The following is a 17,486-nucleotide window of genomic DNA, read 5'->3' on the forward strand; positions in this document are numbered from 1 at the left end:
TTCTACCCCCTCGCGCTCTTCAGCCTTCACAGCTTAGGACCAGTGCCCTCCCCACCTCTGCAGTCTCTCCAGCCGGGAGGGACCCCACCCAGGCATTCTCCAGGTACCAGGAACCCAGCCTCAGTTCTATCTTGGGTTGTAAAGTTTAACAAGGGGAAGGCCTGCCTCTGCCCTAGACTGAATGCCCCCGTGAGGGTGTCTGTCTTGCTCGCCGTGTGCCTCGCCGGGGGCCTGGCATACAGGGGGTGCATATCATCACCGAGAATGAACCGGGGGTGGGGGGGGCGGGTAAGGCAGCGAGCTACACCATCTCCGGGGCTGCCCTCTGGCCCCACGGGAACCTGCAGGAAGGCAGGGGTGAAGGGCGATAGTAAAAGGTCATGGCAGCAGGGGGGGCTGCGGGCGCAGGGCCGGCACTCTGCCCCCCCATCCTCCCCAGCGGCCCAGGAAGCTCGAAGACGCCCCACGGACGAGATCGCTGAGCTGGAAGGAACAGAACTGTGGGTTGTCTGGCAGCAGACAGAGGTGCTTATGTGGAGCTGCAGCTGGCTGCGGCCTCAAGGAGCTGCTCGCCCCTCCTCCAGAGCGAGGCTGGCTCCCGCCCCGCGCGCGCCGCACAGCGGGCCACTGTCCCCCACACACTGGCCTACAGAAAAGGGCGCGGGGACCCTCTGCAGCTGGGAGAAACTCTGAAAATCCACATTTGCAGCTGCCCCCTTTTGTCTCAACAGGGCTTGGGAGAGGGGACAGCTTTTAGGAGATGGTGGGGGTGGGGGGCACAGGGAGCCGGGGCAAACACGACAAAGCTGAGAAATTGGGGCGCAGGGGGTGGTGTCTGGGCCGCCTGCATCATGCAACGACCCCAGCCTGGCCACCCAGCCCTGAGCACCCCAGCCAGTTCTTCCAGCAACTTTGAGAGGGAGGGATTATCGGGAGTCCCCATTTCACAGACAGGGAAACTGAGGCACCAGGAACCCTTCGGCTCCTTCTGATTTTCTTTTCCGGGGTGACGACGCTCATCCCTTGGCTAGTCCTGCCCGGATGGTTATATAACGAGCTGTTGGGCATCATCCCCTGGGGTAAGCTGCTTGCATTAAAGACGGGCAGCGGTGGGCTGTGAGTCCAGCCATCGGATCGGGGCACCCGTGCCGACCACGTCCTCTGTTGCCCCACGCTGCCCGAGCAGCATGCAGAGGGGCACAAGCCCTGGCGGTTCACACACCTCAACTTCCCCCTACGTGGTTTCTTATTCCCACAGTGGCCATCACCCACTCACCCAATAGCTATTGAGCGCCGACTGTATGCCGGGGTCTGTCCTCATGCTGCCTTACAACAGTGATCCAACCAAAGGCCCCCGCGGTCGTGGGGTTCCATTTGGTGGGGGAAACAGACTCTAAACAAGATAAATGCACGGAATATTTAGGGTATGAGACTCCTCGCAGAGTCGCAGTGGCTGCTGTTACAAATCACCACACCGTTTAGTGGCTTAAAACAACATGAATTTATTCTCTTATGAGTCTAGAGGCCAGAAATGAGTCCAAAATTCGTGGCACGGGGCTGAAGGCAAGGTGCAGCCAGGGCTGGTTCCTTCTGGAAGCGTGAAGGAAGAATCTGGTAAGGGGATGAAAACAGATTCTCCCTTCGAGCTCCCGGAAGGATGCTTGTGATGTCGGAGCCCCCCCTGGATAACTTGGGGTCACCTCCCCATTCTGAGATCCTTACTTAGCCCTATTACGTTCGCAGAAGGGCTTTGCCATGTAGGGGAGCATTCTCAGGGGACAGGGATTGGGACCTGGGCATCTCTGGGGACCGCTGTTCAGGAAGGAAACAATTCAGGAACCGAGGGAGGGGGTAAATCGGTGGCGCCAAGAGGTCCTCTGAGAGTGAGGCTTACGGGCAGAGGCCTGAAGTAGGTGAGGGAAGCATGGGCGTCTGGGGGGGGCACTGCAGGCACAGGGAACAGCCAGAGCGAAGTGTGACAGTTCAGGGAGGGGAATGGGAAGGAAGCTGCTAGAACCGGAGGGGCAAGAAGGGGATGTGGTGGGAGAGAGGTCGAAGAAGCCGCAGGGGAGGCTGAACATGGGGTTTTCTTTGGGACGGGACTCTGCCCCAGGGGGTTTCAAGCAGGAGGGGGACGCGATCCCTGTGGCTGCCACAGGAGAACATACGCTATCACCTGAATTCCTGGGAACACATGTAGGAACGTAACAGTCCATCGGATGGTTGTAGGAGAACGTCCAGGACTCTTAAAATAACGCGGGAATGGGAGCTTTTGTGGTGCTTTGGTGGGGGCGGGGGCGGGGAATCAAAAAATTTTTTTTCAAAGATTTTGTTTATTCATGAGACACACACAGAGAGAGGCAGAGCCACAGGCAGAGGGAGAAGCAGGCTCACTGTGGGGAGCCCCATGTGGGACTCGATCCCGGGACCCTGGGGTCACACACTGAGCCGAAGGCAGATGCTCAACCGCTGAGCCACCCAGGGATCCCTGGGGAACCAATCTTAAGTAACCCAGCAAATATCGATTATGTGCCTGGCCCCATCAAGCGGCGACAGCGGCGGCGGCCCCCACACCCCACCTCAGAGAAGCCGTGGGCACCTCCCCTCCACGCAACAGGTGATGTGGGAGCGGACGGGGAAGCCGTACCTGGGAAGAGCTTCGTCCTGCCATTCTTCCTTCACATCCACGTTTTCCATCCGGAGCGTGGCTTCCGTGGTCCCCATGAGAGCCGAGGAGAGGCTCTGGCTGGCAGCAGAGATGAATCCTGAGGGAGGGCCAAAGGGAGGTTTGACTGCACAGTTGTCATAATTACGGCCCCTCACCCACGCGCAGCGCTTCAGCTCCATAGGCACAGAGTGTTGCATCCCCTGTTACACCGAACCGTTGACCAGCCCCGTGAGGTTTCCCACATCACAGGTGAGAAAACAGAGGTGTAAAGAGCTAATGACACCCACGTGGGTCTGGAATTTGAATCCAGGTGAGGGGCTGAGCCACCAGGTATAAGCCTCTCTCCTGTTGAAGCCCATTCTCCGAAGCCCATTCTCCTTAGGCCTCATCATCCCTCCCTTACCTTGGACTTAAACTGGGAAGCAATAAAGCCAATTAAAATCATTTACTTATTTTTTTAAAAGATTTTATTTATTTACTCATGAGAGACACAGAGAGAAAGAGGCAAAGACACAGGGGTCCCTGGGTGGCACAGCGGTTTGGCGCCTGCCTTTGGCCCAGGGCTCGATCCTCGAGATCCTCAAATCCCACATCGGGCTCCCAGTGCATGGAGCCTGCTTCTCCCTCTGCCTATGTCTCTGCCTCTCTTTCTCTCTGTATGACTATCATAAATAAATAAAAATTAAAAAAAAAAGAGGCAAAGACACAGGCAGCGGAAGAAGCAGGCTCCTTGTGGGGACCCCGATGTGGGACTTGATCCTGGACCCCAGGATCATGCCCTGAGTCAAAGGCAGACACTCATCTGCTGAGCCAGCCAGGTGTCCCTAATTAAAATAATTTATACTAAGGTGTTAGTGACTGATATACTTAAGCTTCCTTGCTGGGAACGACACTTTCAAATAGGACCTGGTCGACCCCAACCCACCTTTACTTTTCTCTAGGCTGCCTGCCCTGCCCCTTTATTCCCCAACAAAGAAGCAAGTCCTGACAACCTACTGACCCCAGGGCTAATGGGTTCTGTGCTTTTAAACCAGTGGTTTACAACAGGGGATAAGTTTGCCCTCTCCCCACCCACCCAGGGGACACTTGGCAATGTTTAGAGGCATTTTTGGTTGTCACAACTTGGAGAGAGAACTCCTGGCATGGAGTGGGCGGAGGCCAGAGATGCTGCTCAGCACTGCACAGTGATCAGGGTGGCCTCCAGGACCACGAGTGGTCCAGCCCCAAACGTCCACAGATCCGAGATGGAGAAGCCCTGTCCTAATGGCACACTGTGGAAGGACCTCGGGCAGGGTATGACAGTCATTGTAGAGGGCTCTCTGTGTCCCTCCATCCCATCCTCCAGGTAGCTCCCGGGTTGTTATTCTCACAGCCCCGCACCAGGGCTCCCCTGCCCCCCGCCAGCCCTCACCCTTCCAGATGCCGAGGCTGTCCCTCTGTAGAGCTGATGCGTGGCTAACAGTTTGGGCGTGTCATCTGAAGCCCTGCCCAGGATAGCAGCCCCTGTGTGGGGGTGTGGGGGTGTGGGGGTGTGCATTTGAGGTTGTGGGTCAGGAAAGACCCAGAGGGAGCCTAGGCCGGGTGAAGGCCAGGCAGGGGGAGGGGTGGCTAAAATTAGCCACTCCTCCCCCCACATTTGGGTGAGAGTTTCCCACTGGATTCTTGTCACTGTTCAAATGTCGTCATTCATTCATGGAGGAGGGACAGTTCGACGCAGTACGCAAAAAAAAAAAAAAAAAAAAAAAAAAAATCTCTCCCTGATGCCTCTGGCAACAGCCACCTCCCAGAACCTTACTGCAAGGGAAAGTTCAGGTCAATGGAAATTAATTTTTTTTCCGAGGAGATTGGTCTCTGCACCAATAAGGATTGGTTTTCCTTATCCTGAGCTGGGCATGACCTCAGCCCCCAGGAAGCATGCTCCCCTCCATCCCACCCACCACTGAGACTCTGTAGCCACACAGCTGGCCCCACGATCATGTAAACGTGGGGTGTGGGTGGGTCCCTGCTGGGCCCCGTGCACTCCTGTTCTAAGATCCCGACTTCGCGTTCGAGGATTGGAAAATGAGGCTAGGTGGGGGGCAGCTGGGAAGTGTGCCTTCGAGCTGGGGTGCTGAATTACCCCAATTCACACAGAGGAGCTACAAGTCTCCAACCTTCTCCCTTCCTCCCCACCCCATCGGCAAACCTCTAGGTACACATCTAGCAAGTCTTCTTCTCTTTTTTTTTTTTTTTTCTTTTTTTCCAGATCCGCTCACGGTGTTATAAATAGGAAAATCACAGAGATGGGACGTGTCCATTTCGGTCTCTTAGGAAGCGTCCCAGAGAGAGGCTGAGGGTTTTATCAGCCTAATCTCTAAGCACGTCCTGAAAAATGGTGCAATCGCCTGCCTTCCAACGGTGGGCACGGAAGGTGCGCCGTGGGTGTGTGTGCCTGCGATGGCTTCGCTCGGCATCATCCCGCATCATCCCGAGATGTGGCTGGGTTGTCATCCGGGAGCATCACAAGCCCGCGGCTCCCTGCTCCCACCCGCCCCACCTGCTGAAGGGGCTTTGCGGCAGCGGCCGGCCCCGGCCAAACCTGGCCAAACCTGGCCGGGCCGGGCCGGGCCGGGCCGGGGGAAAGCAAGGTGGACTCACCTCGGCGGCCTCTGCCGGTTACGCGCAAACAAAGGCGAGCCCCGCGCCGATGCAGCCGGACATCCCCGGCCTTCCGAGCGCAGCCCCGGGGCCTTCAGAGCATCGGAGGGCGGCGGGCGCTGGGGCGGACTCTGCACCCAGGGAAGGTCACCCGGAGCAGCGAGGCGGCGCAGAGGGGCTGCTCTTGTCCAGGGCTGGGGGGCGGACGCAGTCGGTGGTCGCCTGCCCCTCTGCCGGCTGCGATCGCGGCCCCTGCCACCCTCCCGCCCGTGCCTCCCGAGTGTGTGCTTCTCGCCAGCTCCCAGCTGGCGGAGGCTCGGCTGCCTTAAGACAGTTAATTATGCTGCTTTTGTGTGCAGGGTGGGTGGGTGGGGGCAGGGCTGACCAAAAAGCACAGCCCCCAGCCAGAATCCGGTGCTCTCCATTGGCTGGAAGGGGAATATCTCTGAGCCTCACCGGTGGCAGAAGCGGAAATGATTTCCTGATGGCGCATCACAGATTTAAAAACAGGACCAGGAACAAACAAACAAACAAATAAATAAATGACAGCGATGGCCTCATTCCTGAGATTAGGAGGGAGGGAGGAGGGGAAGATGCTTAGGACCCCATTCCCTGAGTCCGTCAGCCGGGGCCCCTCACGGTGGACCAAGCCGTGTGTGCTGAGGGCCCGGCTGGGTGCTGGGGAGGCTGAGTCTGCGGAGACACACCTGCTGGGGGAGGAGGGGGCGGAACCAGGGAAAGGCGCCCCCTGCAGGTGTGCGCTGCAGCGGCCCTGCCCCGGAGGACTTCAGGAGGACATGAAGCGTGCAGCCTCTGAAATCAGACCAGGAGGAGGTTCAAGCCTGGCTGGGTGGCTAACTAACTAGCTGGGATACACCACGGGGTAAGTGATCTTACCTGCTAGGCCTCGGTTTCCCCATCTGTGAAATGTAAACACCATGGTACTGGCGTTGGGGCGTTTCATGAGATACACTTAGCACGGAGCCCTGGAAAGCTGCTATAGGCGTTTCTTGCCGTTGCTGTGTCTATTTTTAGACCTGTAGCAGGCTGAATGGTGGCCCCCACAAGATATGGCCATGTCTTTTTTTTAAGATTTTAGTTATTTATTCATGAGAAAAATACACACACACACACACAGAGAGAGAGAGAGAGAGAGAGAGGCAGAGACACAGGCAGAGGGAGGAGCAGGCTCCCTGAAGGGAGCCCAATGTGGGACTCGATCCTGGGTCTCCAGGATCAGGCCCTGGGCTGAAGGCGGTGCTAAACTGGTGAGCTACCCGGGATGCCCAGATATGGACACATCCTAACCTCTGGAACTTGTGAATATGACCTTATTTGGGAGAAAGATCTTTGCAGATGGAATTAGGAGTCCGGTACTCTCTTCTCCAGATGAGATCACCTGGATTTATGGTGAATCCCAAATCCAATGACAAATGTCTCTGCATCTGCAAACCAAGGGGTACCAAGGATCTCCAAAAACCATCAGAGCTAGAATGGATTCTCCCTCACAGCCTCCAGAAGGAGCTAACCGTCTCAATACCTTGATTTTTGACTTCTGGCCTCCAGAACTATGAGAGAATGGAAATCTATCATTTTGAGCCACCTGGTTTGTGGTACTTTGTTACACCAGGGAACTAATACATGGCCCTGATTGGACCGATGCCTATTGCTCTGTGACTGTTGGTTTTTGATTTGTTCTGTGAACACATCAAGGGCCTTTGAACATGCTGTTCCCACTGCCATAACACTCTTCCAGCAGATGTTCATTATTCAGGTGTCAGCTCAGAAGTAATCTCTTAGAGAGGCCTTCCCTAACCCCTCCTACCTTGCCCCCCACCCCTGCTCCATCACCCATTCCATTGCCCAGTCTGATTTTTTTTTTAGTATATACATTTTTAAATCGTGGTAAAATACTCATAACATAAAATTTACTATTATAACCATTGGAAAGCATACATTGAGTGATATTAAGCACACTCACATGGCCATGCAACCATCCCCACTATCTATTTCCAGGACTTTTTCCATCTTCCCAAGCTGAAACTCTGTCCCCATTAAACTAACTCCCCATCGTCTAGCCCCAAACCCCGACAACCACTAATCCTATTTCTATCTCTGTGGATTTGCCTGTTCTGGACATTTCATATAAATGGAATCATACACGATGTTATTTTTTTGTGTGTCTGGCCTCTTTGGTTGAGCATAATTTTTCATGGATCATCCACAATGCAGCAAGTGCCAGCGCTCTATTCCTTTTGATGGCTGAATAGTATATTCTATTGTATGCATGTGCCACATTTTGTTTATATATTCATTGGGGCTGTTTCTACTTTTTGGCTGTTGTGAGTAGTGCAGCTGTGAACACGGATGTGCATAGACTTATCTGTTTTCATGTCCTTTGGGTACATGTCTAGGAGTGGAATTGCCCCCAGTAAGTCTCTGTTTCACTTACTGAGGAGCCTGATTTTCGCCCACAGCACTCACCACTAATTGAAATTATTTACTTATGTCTTTGCTAATTCCCTGACCCCCTAGCTAGAATATAAAATTCAAGATAAAAGAGGCTTGGTTAGTCTTGTACACCGCCATGTTCTCTGCAGAGGGCAGCAGCACCCAGCGCAGAGGAGACTTCTGGGAGATGCAGGTGGAATGTGGGGATGCCGGCCCTCCTCCCGGATACCAGACAACACTCTGCTCACGTGGCTGCCTCACTCACTGCATCAGGGTCTGTGCCCTCCAAGCCCAAGGCAGAAGGGCATTGCCCCACAGCACGGGAGGAGAGCCCAGAGCCTCCTGGCTGGAGGAAGTGGAGCTCTGGGAAGAGACACTTGTGTTAATTGGAAATCCAGGCCAGCCTTTGTGCCGGGCACTGGGGTCCAGTGTGTGAATAAGAAAGACTTTGCTTTTGCAGAACTCCCATTTGGAGAAACAGATGGGCAAAGGAGTCTGGGCTGATTTAGACATCTTTGGAGCAGAGTGGCGTGGGGGAGGGTGCATGGGAAGACTTCCCGGGGTGGAGGGTGGGTAGCGACCATGTGAGTTGGGGGCCCTGAGGAGTGGGTGGGAGTGGGATGGATGAAGAAACAGAGTAAGGCATTCTGGACAGAGGGACATTTATGGAGCCGCGCTCCCTGCCCGATGAGAGAGCACGGGGAGCTGTCCGTGGTGCTGTGGCCACTGCCAAGGAGCCTCTGCAAGAACCAAGCTTGGCTCTTGTCTGGTTTATTTTTACTTGTGGTTAAAATATATATACATACATAACATAAAACTTGCCTTTCTGATATTTTTAAGTGTAAAATTCAGTGGCATCAATTACATTCACAATGTGCCACCATCCCCACCAGCCACCTCCAGAACTTTTTCACCTTCCCAAACGGAAACTCTGTCCCCCTTAGACACTACCTCCCCACCCCCATTCACCATTCTCCCATAATGCCAGCTTCTTGAGACCAGAGCTGTTGCACTTTGTCATTGCTGCGTCTCAAATCCCTAGACCAGGGTTTTCACGGTGGGGCGGGGGTCCTGCCCCTCACGGGACATTGGGCAACTGTCTGGGGACATTTTTGGTTATCACGACTTGGGGGATGGAGACAATACTGGCATTGAGTGGGTACAGACCAAAGGTGCCGCTCAACACCCTGCAATGTACCTGACGGCCCCCCACAGCAGAAAATTATCTGGCCCCAAATATCGACAGCGTGGGTTGAGAAGCCCTGCCCTAGAAGACCGCCTGAAACATAGTCAGTTCTCATTAAATCGGGTTGAGGCAATGAAATTGCTAAAGCTTCTTGGCTGTCATTTTCCTGATTTGCAAAGGGAATTGACACAAGGACATTCGAGCCTCATTATTAGTTGTTTCTGTATTTGTAAATTGGCCTACTGGCTGAAATTCATCTGTAACATTTGTAACCTCCAAATCAATACTCACGATGCTTTCGGGGTCATTTGCAGACAATGCAGAGTGGTGAAAACTTTAAGTGCTGGCCGCACAAGTTCCCAGCTGGGTTTGAATGAGGCACAATTTTGCCTCCTTATTCCAGCCCAGGTTGTAAATGGCCCCTTTCAGGATCCATTTACTACCATAAATTTTGCGTTTCTGCACTTTATATTGCTGGTTTTGCTGCTTATGGTGCCCCCGTGCATGGTGCCAAAGTGCTGTCTGGTGTTTCTGAGCACAAGAAGGCTGGGGTGCAGCTCACAGAGAAAATATATGCGTTAGATAAGCTTCATTCAGGCATGAATTACAGTCCTGTTGGCTGTTAATGAATCAACAATGTATATTCAATAAGGTATCCTTAGACAGAAGCATACAGAACACAAGATTATGTATTGAGCAGTTGATGAAAATATTGTGACCAGAGGCTTGCAGGAACCTACCCCAGGGTTTCTTTTCCCCCAGGAGCCATGCTTCAGCCTTCACCTTCCAGAGTCTGCTGCAACTTTATAGAACAGAGCTGCTGCCAATAATGAGAATCAACTGTTTCTATTTCTGAGACTATTGTAAGGACCAGATAAGATCGTGCATGCAAAACGTTTAGCACAATGTTTGTAGTAAATAGCAGGAGGGAAAAAGATATTATGTAATCCAGAGAAAACATTAAAACAGACCTGCTTTTGTGTAAAGCACACAGCCTTCATTACCTAGTTAGAGCTGCAGGGAATTGGAGGGAGGCCCTGTATAATTATCACTCTGAACTTTAGCCAGGGCATGGTGGGAGAGCTGCATTTGCCAGCCCCACTAGATTGTTCCTGGTGGCCACACATGGTCATGAAGACACAAGTGGAAGAATGCCATCCACTAAATCACCCATACGGCTTTCCTTGGCACCCTGGGCTTGCCATGGTTTCTGTCCAAGAACTAACTAGCCCTGCGCCTGCTTCATATAAAGGAGGAAAGGAACAGCACCCCTCCACAGTCAGTAAATGCACTTTTTAAAAATTACTTTTTTAAAATCTCAAGTAATTGTGGATTCATATGCAGTAAGAAATAACGGAGACCCCGTGTACCCTTTCCCCCCATTCACCCAGTGGTAAAATCTCACAGAGTTATAGTGCCGCATCACCATTGCTTCCCATACAGTTGAGATACAGAAGATTTCCTCACCCAGGGATACCTCATGTTGTCTTTTTTTAAATTTTTTTTTAATTTTTATTTACTTATGATAGTCACACACACAGAGAGAGAGAGAGAGAGAGGCAGAGACATAGGCAGAGGGAGAAGCAGGCTCCATGCACCGGGAACCCGATGTGGGATTCGATCCCGAGTCTCCAGGATCGCACCCTGGGCCAAAGGCAGGCACTAAACCGCTGCGCCACCCAGGGATCCCTCATGTTGTCTTTTTATAACGCTTCCACTCCCCATGCCCTCTTCCCCATGTCCTTAACCCCTAGAAGTCAAAAATATGTTCTCCATTTTTTGTGATTTTGACGTTTCAAGAAGTTTATGTAAATGGAATCATAAGAGTATGTAGAGCATGTAACCTTTTTGCATTGGCTTTTCCCACTCAGCATAATTCTCTAGAGCTTCATCCAAGTTGTTGCGTGTATCAAGAATTTATTCCTTTTTAAAAATAAAATCTTTAAAAAAGAATATATTCCTTTTTGTTGCTAAGAAGCGTTCTATTTATTTGAAATGTGCAGAACAGGAACAAAAAAGCAAGCTAGTGGTAGCCAGGGGCTGAGACATTGAGAGGTGATTGCTAATTGAGACAGCTTCTACTCGGGGTGATGAAAATGTTCTGGAATCTCACAGTGGTGATGGTTGTTCACCTCTGTCAATGTGCTGAAAACCACTGAACTGCACACTTTAAATGGATGAATTGTCTGGTACGTGAATTCTATCTTGGTAAAGCTGCTATTAACCAAAAAGGCATTGTAATGAATAGTTGTAAACGATTGTAATGAATAGTTTTGTTATGATCTGCCTCCCCAACTCTAGGAGGACTGGCACCATGCGGCTTTGCTCACTGCCGCATCCCTCCACGTGGCCGGGCTTGTAGTAGGTGGGTCAAGATGTATCTCTCAAGGGGCACCTGGATGGCTCAGTGGTTGAGGTCTGCCTTTGGCTCAGATCATGACCCCAGGGTCCTGGGATCGAGTCCCGCATCAAGCTTCTGACAGGGAGCCTGCTTCTCCTTCTGCTGTGTCTCTGCCTCTCTCTATGTCTCTCATGAATAAATAAACAAAGTGGGGTCTTTTTCTGCGGGGCTGTCTTGGGCTCTGTGGAGGGCTGAGCAACATCCCTGGTGCCCCACCTGCTCCATGCCAGGAGCACCCCAGTATGACATCCACAGATGTCCCTAGACACTGCCCAGTGTGCCCTGAGACAAATCACTCCAGTTGAGAACCACTAGTTTAGGGGTCACCAAATCTTAGGTGCTGAGTGGACTCTTAAAAGGCCCCACAGAACTTGGCGGGATGAGCACTGGGTGTTATGCTATATGTTGGCAAATTGAACTCCAATAAAAAAAATATTTTTAAAAGCATATGGAAATTTTTATAGCAAAAATTTTTATAGCAAAAAAAAAAAAAAAAGGCCCCACGGAAGGGGCGCCTGGGTAGCTCAGTGGTTGGGCATCTGCCCTGGCTCAGGGCGTGATTCCAGGGTCATGGAATCGAGTCGCGCATCAGGCTCCTTGCATGGAGCCTGCCTCTTTCTGCCTGTCTCTGTGCCTATCATGAATAAATAACTACAATCTTTAAAAGAAAAAAAAAAAAGGCCCCACGGAAGGCCGCCCACCAGGGACTGCGGAAGGGCCAAGCAGGACGTGGCCGAACGGACAGGGCCACCTGCACTCAGCCAGGGCGGTCAGCGGAACTCCCAACCCCACCCTGGTGGGACACCAGGTAAGAGCACCTGCAGGCTCAGGTGCTGGGCCGCAAAGCCTATTGGGTAAAGGGAAGGCGGGGCCCCGGGAGGGGGCGTGGCCTGACGCAGCGACCGCCCACAGACGTGCAGCGAAGCGAGAGGGCCGGAGCCTCGCGCAGGGGGGCGGGGCCTGGGGCGCGTGGCGGGGCGCGAGCGGCACGCGGCGCGGGGGGGCGGGGCCCGGGGACGTCACCGCCGGCGGCCCCGCCCCTTCGCGCCTCGGCGGGGCTCGCGCTCGGTGGAGGCGCCAAGATGGCGGCGGGTCGCTGCTCCGGCTTCGCGTGGGGCGCCGGCCCACAGTCCAGGTAACCCCCGCGCCGCCCGTGCCGCCCGCGCCGCCCGCGCCGCCGGCCCGACGGGGGCGCGACCCGCGGGCCGGCGTGTCGGCTGGAACGAGGCGAGAGGCGCGCTGGGAGGCCTGCGCCAGCTAAGATGGCCGCGCCGCCGGGAGGCCTGAGGCGGGCAGGGCAGCAGCCCTCGGGGCGGGGCCGGGGGCCGGGGGCCGGGGGTGGGGGAGGGACGGACGCCCCGGAGGGTCGCGGTGGCCGCGGGGGCGGGGACGGCCCTGAGGAGGCGGGAAGACGGAGCCCGGGCGGTGCCGGGTGGCGCACCGGCCTCTGAGGGGCGTCGGGGGAGGGGAGGACGGGTCGGGGCACGCGGGCTGTGCCGGACCCGGATGTACGCGCGCCCCGCCTCCTCGGGGCCGCCCTCCTCAGCCTCCTCAGCCTCCTCAGCCTCCTCAGCCTCCTCAGCCTCTTCAGCCTCCTCAGCCTCAGGGGCAGGACCCAGGCGGCGCGGCGCGGCGCGGTCGGGGTCGGCCCCCGCGGGGGGTCCGCCTCCTGCTGTGGCCTGGCCCACCCTCGGTAAGATTGCAGCCTTGGGATTCCGGGAGACGCTTTCCCGCAGGGACGCCGTTTGCGCCCCTGAGGCCGGGGCCGCACGCCTGGTCTCAGCGGGTCGAGGACAGGAGTGGAAAGCTTGGGCCGACCGCGCACCGCGTCGGGGCGACCCTGCCGCCTCTTCCCTCTGGGGTCCCAGCGCTTGCTCGGAAGTGAGGGTGCTGGGAAGGGGGGGCTGCTGCGCATGGTTTCGGCACTTGGAGCGGCTTCTCAGGTGGGGGTTCCGATGGCGTCCGCGGTCTCTGCCGCACACTGTTCTTACTTCGTCCTGTTCCCCCCACACCCTCAGCGCTGCTACCGCCGGCTCCCCGGACTCCCCAGTCGGCTGGGGTGTTGGCTGCGTGCGCTTCACCCTCCGCCCGCCGCAGGCACTTCTTCCTTTTCTCCTTTTTTTTTTTTTCTTTTCTCCAGCGCATTCTTCAGTCGTGCGTGGGAAGTCGCGCGAATGCTAACGCTGTCTGTTAAGGTCACCTTCTGGGGGAGGGGCCTGCTGGCTCAGTTAAGTGTGCAACTCTGGGTGTCAGCTTAGGTCAGAATATCAGGGTCCTGGGCAGCCCGGGTGGCGCCGCGGTTTAGCGCCGCCTGCAGCCCAGGGCGCGATCCTGGAGACCCTGAATCGAGTCCCACCTCGGGCTCCCTGCATGGAGCCTGCTTCTCCCTCTGCCTGTGTCTCTGCCTCTCTCTCTCTCTCTCTCTCTCTGTGTCTCTCATGAATGAATAAATAAAAAAATCTTAAAAAAAAAAAAAAAAAAAAGAATATCAGGGTCCTGGAATCAAGCCCCAGCGCAGAGTCTGCTTGCTCCTCTTCCTCCCTCCCTCTCTGCTCCCGCTGTCTTTTTCCCTGTCATACATACCTAAATACATACTTAAAAAAATCTTATGGAGGAGAAACGGAGTATTTACACTGTTAAAATAAATAGTTGCTGGGCTCCAGCGGGCACATCTGTCATTTATTTGAATTAACGTTCGTACACGTTTCAGCCTAGCTGTTGTCTGTATTCTGATGACTTAAGCGATACCCACCTGTAACTTAGGTTGGGAAACTACTCTGAGTGAAATGTCATATTAGTCTGTGCTTTAGAATTGTCCCCAAGAACATGTTATTCCTTAAGAAAAGAGTAAGGGGGGGGGGCAGCCCAGATGGGTCAGCGGTTTAGAGCTGCCATCAGCCCAGGGCGTGATCCCGGAGACCGGGATTGAGTCCCACCTCAGGCTCCCTGCATGGAGCCTGCCTCTCCCTCTGCCTGTGTCTCTGCCTCTCTCTGTGTGTCTCTCATGAATAAATAAATAAAATCTTAAAAAAATAAAAAGGAAAAAGTAGTGGTGCCCAGCTGGCTCAGGGTGTGGGACTCTTGATCTCAGGGTCATGAGTTTGAGGCCCACGTTAGGTGTAAAGATTACTTAAAAAAATAAAATCTTAAAAAAAAAGTAAATTTAAGTGAAACTGAAACGGGTATCATGGTAAAATAAACTGCAGTCTTACAAAACATTTGAAAGATACCATCTGCATTATCTGAATGACTTTAGACATTTTCTTCTGGGGGAAGTGACTTGCTTGGAACCTTCTGCTGTTAGAGTACATATTTGTAATGTAGTGTGCTATGAGGAAACTAGTTAACAGATTTTGACATTGCACATCAACTTCATGGTAGCATTTGGACAATAGTATTTTCAAAGCCTGTTTCACAAATTGCCAAAGTAAAGACAACAGTTTTTTTCTTGGAGGAATTTTGAGTAGGTTTTCTTGGCTTTTAAGCTTGATAACCATAGCCCCAGATAGGAATATTCCTTACACTGTTGTCCATTATTAGGGTTGGGATCTGAACTTTTTGAGTTGTTGGTCAATAGGAGTTAGATGCACATTCACTCTTGAAGGTGTGAGAAAAGTTTAAAATTGTTGGTAATGATGAGTTTCATTTATTGTATGTTATATGGTCTTTTAAATTTCCTAAGGCTTTATAGAGTTAGTGCTGCAGGTCTTCTGAGTGAAGGATTAATCCCATGTGGAAAATTGAATTTGACGGTGCTTTTCTTTTCTTTCATTTTTTAAAAAAAAGATTTTATTTATTCATGAGAGAGACAGAAAGAGAGAGAGAGAGAGAGAGAGAGAGAGAGAGAGAGGCAGAGACATAGGCAGAGGGAGAGGCAGGCTCCATGGAGGGAGCCTGATGCGGGACTCAATCCCGGGACTCCAGGATCATGCCCTGGGTCAAAGGCAGGCGCTAAACCGCTGAGCTACCCAGGGATCCCCTTGATGGTGCTTTTCATTAGTCCCAAGTGTGGTTTTCAGTGAGAGCAGCTCAGGAACTCCAGCAGGGTTCTATGTGTGTTTAAATCACTTTGGTAATGGAAACATCTAGAACTGGGAACTGAGCTCTGGAAGTCCATACTGGTGGAACAGGACAGGCTGGCCCTCTCTCATTACATTTCCTTCCCTCTTTGTTTAGCAGTTTTGTGAAAATTCCACTGCTATAGTAGACTTGGCTACCTCACCTTCACATTCTTGTTCAATCTAAATAAAACACCTGCTGGATTTGGGGGTAATACTTGATTTCCCATCAGGAGAAGCTCTATTTTAATAAACATTGAGAAGCTTTCTCTCTCTCTCTCTTTTTAAAGATTTATTTATTTGAGAGTGGGAGGAGGGACAGAGGAGGAGAGGGAGAGAGAATCACAAGCAGACTCCCTGCTGAGCAGGAACGCAACTTGGGGGCTGAGTCTCAGGGCTTGGGAGTTCATGACCTGAGCTGAAACCAAGGGTGGGACTTGTAACCGACTGTGCCACCCAGGTGCCCCACCAGTGGCTTCTTTTTCATTTGAATGTCATTGCTTGAATCCAGGGTTGGTAGTTGGACATCTGTTGTACTTGCTCATGAGAACCTCACGAGAACCTCACATTGGCTGTCTAGTCCTGCCTTTCACTCTGTTGACATAAGAGGTGCATGTGTTAGACTAGTGTAGATGTGGCTGTGGAGGTTTCTCCACCCCTGAAAGCAGCAGAAGAGGGCTGGAACCACACAGGACCCCTCGCCAGCCCCCAGACATTGGCCTGTCACCAGTTGGATTTACAGCAATAGACTAGCGAGGCCATTGTGACCCCAGTTGGAAATTCTTTCGCTTGCACTTCTAGGAGGGCGCATACAGAATGCTTTCTCTTTGGCTTACTCAGCATGATCTCATCAAGACAGCATTTGTGAGCACCTGCCTGGTGGACTAACCTTGGGGCCACCCTCCATGTGGGCACCATGTTCCTTTGCAGAAGGATGGAAGAGATGCACTGCCAAGCACAGAATCTGGTTCACCCTGGAGGCTCGGGAAACACCTGTTGCCAGCCTTGGGAGTCCCTGCCTCAGGAATGTGGAGCAGCCCAGTGGCTCTGTCTTGAGGAGCCAGGCTGGCCCTGAGTCAGAGCTGGAGACTCCTGACTGCAGTTTCAAGAAGGTTGCAGTTGGGGGTGAGGAATGAAGTTCTGTCATCTTCTCAAGAGCCCGAGGATTTAGTTTATCAAATCCCTTTCTAGTATGTTGGGATGTTTTCTGGGGTATCTGGATCTGAAATGGGATTTCACTTGGAGGAGCTATATAAGGCTTTCATAATTAAAAACAAAAAAATTCACTAAAAAATCAGAATTGTAGAGCACTGGCTAGCTCATTGGGAAGAGCATGTGAATCTTGATCTCAGGGTCATGAGTCCAAGCCCCATGTTGAGTGTAGAGGTTACTTAAATAAACTTTAGAAAAATAAAATATTTTTAAAAATCAGAATTGTTATGAATGTGAATGTGTATAATGTATATTTTGAATATAAAAACCTTGCAAACCAAAGTGCCAAATGAGATGATCCCTGGGTATTTTTTATGTGCATGTACACATAAAATAATATGGTCTTACAATAAAACAGATTTGGAAAAGTCCTTTCTGATGAATGTGTTTAGTGACCATATTAGCAGTGGGTATTGTGGTTCACCGTGAGCCATCTAAACTCTGTTCCTCAGCCTTTGAGTTGTCACAGACCTGCTTGGAAAACTGTACCAAGGTCAGGGTGCTGGAGCCGTTTTCTCTCTCCAGCAATTCAGTGAGATTTCCAGCTGCTGGGTACTTGGGTATAATCTCAGTCGGGCTTAGTTTATGCCATGTGGGGCAGTGGTAGGAGGAGGAGGAGGAAGTAAATGAATAGGTGAAGAGCTGTGTTCTGGAAAGAAGGGTCCAAGGTATAAAAAGAAAATACTGACTGAAGTATCTCAGCACTATGATTGCAGGAAAATCTTTTTTTTTTTTTTTTTTTAAGATTTTATTTATTAATGAGAAACAGAGAGAGTTAGAAGGAGAAGCAGGCTCCATGCAGGGAGTTGGATGTGGGACTCCATCCCCGGTCTCCAGGGTCACACCCCGGACTGAAGGTGGCGCTAAACTGCT

General features: G+C 52.3%; 3 protein-coding genes across 9 annotated transcripts in view; 2 read left to right on the forward strand and 1 right to left on the reverse strand.

The window, feature by feature from the left end:
• Positions 1-5,656, reverse strand: part of ATCAY (ATCAY kinesin light chain interacting caytaxin) — a 31,748-nt gene extending 26,092 nt beyond the window's left edge. The window contains exons 1-2 of the mRNA XM_025456961.3: positions 5,306-5,656; positions 2,648-2,765 (exon numbers count right to left, since the gene is read on the reverse strand). Coding sequence (XP_025312746.1) covers positions 2,648-2,724 — 77 coding nt within the window. The 5' untranslated portion in view covers positions 2,725-2,765; positions 5,306-5,656. The remainder of the gene's footprint in view (positions 1-2,647; positions 2,766-5,305) is intronic.
• A 116-nt stretch (positions 5,657-5,772) lies between these two features.
• The window catches only part of ZFR2 (zinc finger RNA binding protein 2), a 44,165-nt gene continuing 32,451 nt past the window's right edge, over positions 5,773-17,486 (forward strand). For 4 of the 5 annotated variants that reach the window (XM_049097597.1, XM_025456956.3, XM_049097598.1 and 1 more), the window contains exon 1: positions 12,371-12,478. In XM_049097597.1, the coding sequence (XP_048953554.1) occupies positions 12,426-12,478 (53 nt within the window). In that variant the 5' untranslated portion in view covers positions 12,371-12,425. Of the gene's footprint in view, positions 6,189-12,370; positions 12,479-17,486 lie in introns of those variants that run through there. The other variant, XM_049097599.1, reaches the window with a different exon arrangement.
• LOC112666287 (nischarin-like) lies at positions 12,740-16,984 on the forward strand. Of its 3 annotated transcripts, none has more exons than XR_007404078.1 (2): positions 12,740-13,036; positions 16,203-16,984. XR_007404078.1 is itself a non-coding variant. In XM_025456960.3 (2 exons), exons 1-2 carry the CDS (start codon positions 12,850-12,852, stop codon positions 16,535-16,537), a joined length of 393 nt encoding a protein of 130 aa, XP_025312745.1. In that variant the 5' UTR covers positions 12,748-12,849; the 3' UTR covers positions 16,538-16,984. The 3 variants fall into 3 exon arrangements, 1 of the variants encoding a protein (XP_025312745.1); XR_004807393.2 differs by having other exon boundaries at positions 16,242-16,984; XM_025456960.3 differs by having other exon boundaries at positions 12,748-13,036; positions 16,332-16,984.

This window comes from Canis lupus, chromosome 20, assembly GCF_003254725.2.
Source record: "Canis lupus dingo isolate Sandy chromosome 20, ASM325472v2, whole genome shotgun sequence".
In the NCBI taxonomy this organism is placed as follows: domain Eukaryota; kingdom Metazoa; phylum Chordata; class Mammalia; order Carnivora; family Canidae; genus Canis; species Canis lupus.

Coding starts and splice junctions, on each gene's coding strand:
- LOC112666287 (XM_025456960.3), top strand. CDS start 12,850: ATGTACGCGCGCCCCGCCTCCTCGGGGCCGCCCTCCTCAGCCTCCTCA. Junction 13,037..16,331: donor TGTGGCCTGGCCCACCCTCG/GTAAGATTGCAG, acceptor GTTCCTTTGCAG/AAGGATGGAAGAGATGCACT.